Raw genomic sequence first — 8,675 nt, 5'->3', positions numbered from 1 at the left:
AGGAAATCTGGGACCAATGGGAAGAAGAAATATCCAGCTGGTCTGGTGAAGAGATGTCCTTAGACATGGCCATTTAACCAAGAGAGATGGAAGCACTTGATGAAAAAGAGAGGGATTAAATATTAGACTGATTATTTGTGGCACAAGTAGATGGGAAGATCAGTAGTTCTTCTCTTGCCATCAGTACGCTTCCAGGAAATCCCCGTTTCTGGTGGGAAAAGGTTGCCATTCCTTAAGAGTACTCAAATTGCACAGATAATCAATATTTGCTTGTATATTATGGAACTAACAGGTATTAAAACCTGAGCCCCTTTCCAGGCAGACATCAGTTGTGTGCCCATGAACAGGCAGTGCCACTTGTGACCTGAGGTGCCCAACTTCGAATGGATCTCTCCAAGAGCACCTGAGGGAGAGCAGAGCGCCTTGCAAGCTGCAGGTCCGTGACAGCCCCGCAGGGCTCCTGTCCCATCAACATCTACTCTGCTCCAGTCTGAAACAGGGCCCAGCATGGTGCTGGGATCCCAGAGAGCGGAGGTGTGTGCTGGAATTGAATGCCCTCCCCATCCCACAGCAGCCCTGCATTTCCCTGCTGCAGCCTTGGTCTCCAGCACAGCCATGGAGGCTCTTTGGGCTCTGGACTGTTCCTGTAGCCCCCAGGGCAGCTGAGCTCTGCCTTAGGCACAGTCAGGCCTGGCCAGTGCAGGCCATGCTCAGCAATTGCTTGTGTGTGCCTGGCCTTGCTGTCAGCCCCAGCAGCGGCTGTGTGGACCCTTTGTGGCCCTGTGCTGGCCCAGCCATGGTGGCCCAGCCCCTGTGCAGGCCCAGCCCAGGCCAGGAGCATTGCGGCTGGGAACGGCCCCTGTGCCGTGGTGCCCACAGCAGCCTTGGGGCTCTGTGCCCCATGGCCTCCCTGCTGGGCAGCCTCTGCCAGCTCCTGCAGAGCCCGTGGCACCTGTGGGGCTGCACAGACAGCCCTGCCCCAGGCTGTGCCGGCCTCTGGGCCAGCAGAGAGGCAGCCACGGCTGGCCATGGCTGGGAACAGGCCCTGAGCCCCGCAGGAGGATGGAGCTGGGCCACAGCCAAACTCAGCCCAGGACAAAGCTGGGCTCAGCAGCCAGGGCTGCCAAGGGCTGGGCACAGAGGCTGGTGCTGACAAATGTCCTGGGCCCCCTCCCTGCTCTGTCCATGCTACCAAAGGCACGGAGCAGCCTCCTCTCTGGGCCGCTTGCCTGTTTGCAATGCCTTGCACAGGCACTGGCCCTGCCCCACAAGGCCTGGCCTGAGTCCTGCTGGGGCAGCCACAAAGCTGTGCCCATTTCTGTCCATTGCTGCTCGGATGGCGATGGATTGTCAGCCACTTGGAGGTTGATGATGAATTTTATTTCTCCAGAGGCCTCTTTTTTCTTGAGGTCTTCTGTTCAGAAATTCAATGTTAAAGGCTAATAAATATTTGTTCCAAACACACCTGAACAAGAAAAGCCCTTGGGAATAATCTAAGTTTTCAAGTGTTCTTTGGTCAATTAGACAGATTTCAGAAGTCTATTTAAAGTGAATATACTGTATTTAAAACTATGCAGAGAGAATTGTTTTTTCCTGTTTTCTTATTTTGTTCATAGATTGATATCAGCAATGTCCAATTGATATTGACCCCCAGCACCTCTTCATGCAGTTTGAACAGATATGAAAATCCAGACCCTTCATGGCTGACAATCAATCACACTTCGTCTCTATCTCCTCCCCACTATTTCCCTCATCCAACCCCGGGCACTCAGAGCAGCTGAGGAATGCAGTCACATCCAGGGCTGTCCCCAGGGCTCAGAATTGGGGCCAGGTCAGTGAAATCTCTTTATTGCTGATCTGGATGAGGCCATTGAGAGTACCCTCAGTCAGTTCCCAGGTGAGCCCAAGCTGGGTGGCTGTGTGGCTGTGCTGGAGGGCAGGAAGCTCTGCAGAGGGATCTGGACAGGATGGAGCCATGGGCCCAGGACAATTCGATGAGGTTCACCACAGCCAAGGGCCAGGTCCTGTCCTGGGCTCACAACCACCCCAAATCCCTGGCTGTGCCCTGCCCCTGATCCCCACAGCCTGTCCTTTTTCCTTCATCCCTGCATTGCCAGGGACTTTACTGGATAAGGGAGCTCTGCTGTGGCTATGGAGGGAGGTCCAAGTGCTACCACTGGAGTGGGAACCACAACTCATCCTGTTTGTGTCTTTTGGGGGGTGTGGAACTGGTGTCACTCAGAGGCACAGAAAATTTCTCTTCATGGCAAACAGGCCCCAGTTGAACAGGACACCATATCATAACAATCACGCTCTTCCCTGAGCTATTTGCAACATCCCAGCAGCATCTGATGAGTCCACCATTCACAGGTGATTTCCATACTAAAATTAATTTCAGACAAAAGAACAATTAAGTTCTTGTATCAGGATGCTTGTCCTGGAGTGGGTGCAAAGCAGATCCAACAATTCCTGATTTGCAAAGCTGTCAGTGGTGGATGGAGATGGGAGGTCAGGCTGCTCTTGGTGTTGAGGAAAAGCTGAAAGCAGCCTGACTCATTTCATCTCCTCATACCTTGGCTGACATCTCCTCTTTCCCCTTCCACCCATTGGCTTTTGTCTCCCCTCAGGCCCCCCTGTGAAGAGCCTGGCTCTGTGTTCTCCATCCCCTCCTGGCTGGCACTGCCAGGCTGGCATGAGGAGCCCCTCAGCTTTCCCTGCTCCAAGCTGGACCAGCCCAGTTCCTTCAGCCTCTGCTCACAGCCCAAGGGCTCCAGCCCCACCTTGGAGGCCCTTCCCAGACCCTGCTCCAGCTGCCAGACATCTTTCCTGCCCTAGGGAACCAAATCTAGGCCACGGTGACCTGGATAATCCCAGTTCTTGCTGTCCTGGTCACACAGCCCTGGCCCCTTGTCCCCTGTCAGTCTCTGGGGTGGATCCTGTGGAACATCCTTTGGTGGAGGCTGTGGCTCCAGGTGGGCTGGGGGGATCCCGCGGGACAGGGACCCTGCTGGGCATGGACAGCATTGGACTTGTTGGGAGAAACTGTGAGGGGGAGCTGGGGCAGAGTGACCAACCCAGTGACCTGACACAGCCCTGCTGGGATGTCACACAGCCCCTCTAGGATGTCACACAGTCCCTCTGTGATGTCACAGCCCAGTCTCTAATGTCACACAGCTGGTCTCTGATGTTACAGCCAAATCTGTGATGTCATAGTCTGCTGTGTGATGTCTGACATCTGCCCTGTGATATCACAGCGGGCTCTGTGATGTCACAGAGGCAGTCTATTATGTCATAGCTCTCAATGACCCCACATAACCCACTCTGTGATGTCACAGCCCACCCTTGACCTCATGTTATGAGATGATAAATTGTCACCACCAGCTGAGCTGACACCTGGAACTTGTTCTCCACAACCCCAGGCCTGTGGAAACCACACAGTGCCCATTGTGTGAGAAGGGGAACTGGAAGTTCAGCAGCCTCAGTGTCCTGCCAGCTCAGCCAGGCCCACTGGAACATCGGGGTCCACTACCACCAGGGACCACCAGAGAGACCCCCAGGAGAACAGGGATGGGGAAATATATTAATGATTTGGGGAAAATTATTATCAGATGTATATCTAGTCTGGGACAATCAATGAATATGTATGCAAAATACAGAATATAAACAGAGATTTTCCTGCTCTCAGCCTGCAGGGCTTTGGGAGGAGCTCTCCCCCATGCATCCAGCTGAATAAAGAATGATGCTTCTTAATGCTACATTGGAGCTAAGGAGTTTTCTATTTTACTGAATTTTTGGCAACACTCCCACTGCCAAGGAAAGCTCTGTCTCCTGCTGTTCACAAACAGAGAAGGGCTGGTGGGAGATGTGGGGCTCAGAGGTTGCCTGGAGCACAGTGACCGTGAAATAATCAAGCTTTCAATGTTCTGGGAAAGAAGGAGGGGCAGCAACAAAACTTCTCCACTGGAATTAGGAAGGGCAGACTTTGGCCTATTTAGGATGCAGATTTGGGGAGTACTGAATCAGGCACTGTTTTTTTTTAAGGAAAACATCCCTTAAAAACAAAGGGGTCCAGGAAGGATGGACACATTTCAAGAAAGTAATCATAAGGTGGAAGGAGCAGGCTCTCCCAGTGTGGCAAAAGATGAGCTAGTGAGGAAAATGACTGGCCTGGCTGGGCGTGGAGATTTTGTGGGAACTCAAGGGTAACAAGAGGTGCATCAACTTTGGACAGAAGGTCAAGCAGCTTAGGAAATGTTTAAAGATGTTGTAAAGTCGTGCAGAAAAAAAAGTTAAGAGGTGAAAGCTCAATTAGAGTTTAACCTGACCACTTCTGTGAAAAAAAAATAGACAATGTTTCCACAATTAAATTAATAGCAAAACATGGGATAAGGAGAACCTCTACTCTTTATTGGATGCAGTGGGGAATATAGAAACTAAAGATAAGGAGAAGGCCGAGCTACTTAACATCTTGTTTGTCTCAATTTTCAATATTAGGACAGGCTGTCCTCAGGACAAGTGCTCTCCTCAGCTGGTAAATGGACACAGGGAGCAGAAAAGCCCCTGTAATCCAGGAGGAAGCAGCTGGTGAACTGCTGAGCCACTCAGATGCTCACAGGTGTGGGATCAGATGGGATCCATCCCAGGGGGATGAGGGAGCTGGTGGATGAGCTCCCCAAGCTGCTCTCCATCATTTACCATCAGTGCTGGCTCAGCACGGAGGTCCCAGAGCACTGGAGATGCCAATGTGAGCCCATCCCCAAAAAGGGCTGGAAGGAGGAGCTGGGGAACTCCAGGCCTGTCAGCCTGACCTGGGTGCCCGGCAAGGTTATGGAACAGATCACCCTGAGTGCCATCCCAGGGCACCCACAGGATGGCCGAGGGGTCAGAGCCAGCCAGCATGGATTTCAATGTCTGCACTGATGATCTGCATGTGGGGACTGAGTCCAGCATCAGCAAATTTGCAGAAGACACAAAGCTGGGTGTGAGTGTGGATCTGCTGGAGGGAAGGAGGGCTCTGCAGAGGGCCCTGGACAGGCTGGATGCACGGCCCAAATCCAACAAGGTGAGATTGAAAAAGTCCAAGTGCCAGGCCCTGCATATTAGCCACAACAACCCCTGCAGCTCTACAGGCTGGGACAGAGGGGCTGCACAGCAGCCAGGCAGAAAGGGACCTGAGGGCACTGATGAACAGCAGGCTGGACATGAGCCAGCAGTGTGCCCAGGTGGGCAAGGAGGCCAATGGCTCCTGGCCTGGATCAGGAAAGGTGTGGCCAGCAGGAGCAGGGCAGGGATTCTTCCCCTGTGCTCAGCAATGCTTGGGCAGCACCTCGAGTGCTGTTTGCAGTTCTGGGGCCCCCAATTTAGGAAGGACATGGAGGGGCTGGAGCGTGTCCAGAGAAAGGAAACAAGGCTGAGGAGGGGTCTGGAGCACACGTCCTGTGAGGAGCAGCTGAGGGAGCTGGGGTTGTTTATCCTGGAGAAGAGGAGGCTCAGGAGAGACAAGGCAATATCAGGGCACACGTTGGACTTGATCTCCAAAGCCTTTTCCAACATAGCTGATTCTGGATTTCTCTGAAACCACCCTTGGAGCAGTTGCTGGATGAGCCCTGGGCCTCCTCTTCTGAAGCTCCAGCAGCCCAGGTCCCTCAGCTTCTCCTGCAAGCCCCAAAGCCCATCCTGTCAGTCCTGCAGAGCCTCTGCAGCTCCTCCTCACTGCCCAGAACAGGGAGCCCCAGAGCCAGACACAGCAGCCCAGATGTGCCCCCCTGGCCTGGGGTGCCTCTGGCAAGGGAGCAGCCCCAGGCACTGCAGGAGCCTGCAGACAATTCCTGCAGCACTTGTAGGATGATCCTGCTGCCCAAGGGACGTTCCCATGGGGCCAAGTCAGGAACTGCAATGGGGAGTGGGGCCAGAGAGGAAAGGGCAACCAGGGATGGGCTGTGTGCAGGAGAGGGAGCAGGGTTGGGCAATAGGGAGAAAACTGTATCAGGAAAGAGGAAAGAAAGTAAAGGTGAAGGCAGGGAAATCCTGAGGGCAGTTTGGGGGTGGCTGCCAGGCAGCCCTGTCTCTGAGCAACAGTGTCTGCAGTGGGACAGGAAACTCCCAGCTGATGGGAACAAACTTTCTGGCTGACTGCACAGGCCATGACAAAGCTGAGTGTTTTCCCTTGTGTCCCCCAGCCCTTGCTGGCCCCAGGGGCTGATGGCATTTGTGCTGCCTCAGGTTCATGTCCCCACACCAACAGCATAGGGGTTCTCCCCCTGCTCTGTGCAATGCAAACAGGGGCTGCTGAGCCAGTGCTTCCATGTCTGTGCCTGCAAGGATGGGGCACCTGTGTGAGCTGGGGGAGAGGCCAGGGCTGCAGAGGGGGGATGTTGTTGGCAGCTCCATGAGGACACTCTGGGACGCTGCCCTGGGCTGTGCAGCGCACTGGGGATGGATCAGCCCCTGCTCTGCTGCTCCTTCCCATCTCCCCCAGGGCCCTTGCAGAGCCCCAGCCATGCTGTTTGCCCCCAGCCTGCCCACGGCCAGCCTGGGGCTGCTCACGGGACTTTTCTGTGCTGAGCATTGGCCTGGGGGAGTTCTTGGGAGAGCCTGGGCAAGGAGCCTGGATCCCCCAGGTCCTGGCCTGAGGCGTCAGCGCTGCCCCAGCAGTGCCCATGGCCTGTCCCTGCTGCAGCCCTGGCACTGCCACCCCCAGGGCTGTGCCCGGCCCCGAGAGCACTCAGGCCCTACAGCAACACCAGGGCCACCAGGGCAGCGGGACAGGGCCAGGGCAGCAGCACTGGCAACACAAAGTGCTGCTGCTGCTGGGCACAGCTGCTGGGCCAGCACTGATCTGCCCCCAGCTCTGCACACAGACATTGCTGCGGCAGCTCCAGAGGAGGCAACAGAAGGGGGAACTCTCATGAAAACTGTGCTGGGAAATCCTTTCTCTAATTTATAGCTTCTGAAAGCACAGCTCCTAATTGACACAGTCTGGGACCACAATGAGGGTGGAGAGAAACAGAACAAGAAATGGCACAAAAAATGAAGTTTGTTTGTGAATAGTATTAAAAACTGAAAGAAAGGAAAGAAAAGTACAAACCAACCACCAAAACCAAGCAGAACTATCAAAGATTACTTTTATTACAAGTGATTTGCAAAAACGGGGCAGCACTTTATTGTCTCTGATACCATCTAGTCATCAGTGTCCACACTGCAGCCTTGAGCTCCTGGTTCCTCAGGCTGTAGATGAGGGGGTTCAGGGCTGAAGGCACCACTGAGTACAGAACGGACACTGCCAGATCCAGGGATTGAGAGGACATGGAGGGGGGCTTCAAGTAGGCAAATGTGCCAGTGCTGACAAACAGGGAGACCACAGTCAGGTGAGGGAGGCAGGTGGAAAAGGCTTTGTGGCGTCCCTGCTCAGAGGGGATCCCCAGCACAGCCCTGAAGATCTGCACATAGGAAAAAACCATGAACACAAAACAACCAAAAGCTAAAGAGATGGAAAACACAAGCAACCCAAGTTCCCTGGGCTTGGAGTGTGAGCAGGAGAGCTTGAGGATCTGTGGGATTTCACAGAAGAACTGATCCAAGGCATTGCCATGGCACAGGGGCAGGGAAAATGTATTGGCCGTGTGCAGCAGAGCATGGAGAAAGGCACTGGCCCAGGCAGCTGCTGCCATGTGGTCACAAGCTCTGCTGCCCAGGAGGGTCCCGTAGTGCAGGGGTTTGCAGATGGACACATAGCGGTCGTAGCACATGACAGTCAGGAGAGAAAACTCTGTTCCAATGAAGAAGACATACAGAAATAGCTGTGCTGCGCATCCAGAGTAGGAGATGGTGCTGGTGTCCCAGAGGGAATTGTGCATGGCTTTGGGGACAGTGGTGCAGATGGAGCCCAGGTCGCTGAGGGCCAGGTGGAGCAGGAAGAAGAACATGGGTGTGTGCAGGTGGTGGCTGCAGGCTACGGCGCTGATGATGAGGCCGTTGCCCAGGAGGGCAGCCAGGGAGATGCCCAGCAAGAGGCAGAAGAGCAGGAGCTGCAGCTGCCGCATGTCTGCCAATGCCAGCAGGAGGAAGTGCCTGATGGAGCTGCTGTTGGACATTTTTTCACTCTGGGCATTGTGGACTGTTGAAGGAAGACATTGACAAGGTGTGACCAAATTTTTTGAGTCAATTCTATATTTTTTTTTAATCTCTGCAAAATCATTTCTCTTCCTGTGAGGAAATTTGGCTAAACTTTCTTTGATTTTGAGCTTGTGCAACTGAGTACCCGCCTCATCTTTAGCACTGCTCTCAGGCGGAACACTGCAGAGCCCAGAGGGAAAACAGGGCTTCCCGTGCCCCAGTTCAGACAGTGCTAGTCCCCACCCAGGACTCCTTTGATAATTAAAACTCCTCTGTTTGAAGGTGCCTGCACTTAAAAATTTATTGAAAAATAAATTGGACTTTTTGAACACTCCAGTTTAAAAATAATATTCTCTGAAATCTTCTCTCTTTCCCTATGCAGCTGGACAGGAATGGATACCAAGGGTTGGTCTGGCTCTCTGCTGCCTGGAGTTGTGCCTACTGGGAGCTGTTTCTCTCTATCCAAGCCTTGTCCCTGCCAGTGCTGCCCAAGCCCGGCCCAGCCCCGGGGGCTCAGCTCTGCCCTGCAGACCCCTCCCAGCACAGGGCACTGCCCAGGG

The 8,675-nt window shown here is 53.9% G+C and overlaps 1 protein-coding gene across 1 annotated transcript; it reads right to left on the bottom strand.

Annotated features, from left to right (window-relative positions):
- Positions 1 to 7,160: 7,160 nt before the first annotated feature.
- On the bottom strand, positions 7,161 to 8,093 carry LOC134434354 (olfactory receptor 14C36-like). Its single transcript, XM_063183023.1, has one exon. It carries the CDS (start codon positions 8,091 to 8,093, stop codon positions 7,161 to 7,163), a length of 933 nt encoding a protein of 310 aa, XP_063039093.1.
- Positions 8,094 to 8,675: the final 582 nt, after the last annotated feature.

Source organism: Melospiza melodia, unplaced genomic scaffold, assembly GCF_035770615.1.
Source record: "Melospiza melodia melodia isolate bMelMel2 unplaced genomic scaffold, bMelMel2.pri scaffold_35, whole genome shotgun sequence".
Lineage (NCBI taxonomy): Eukaryota > Metazoa > Chordata > Aves > Passeriformes > Passerellidae > Melospiza > Melospiza melodia.
The sequence above is the reverse complement of the archived record's forward strand: the minus strand, read 5'-3'. Positions and strand labels throughout refer to the sequence as shown.

What these genes read in the sequence shown, in the direction of transcription:
- LOC134434354 (XM_063183023.1), bottom strand. Translation starts at nt 8,093, where the DNA reads ATGTCCAACAGCAGCTCCATCAGGCACTTCCTCCTGCTGGCATTGGCA.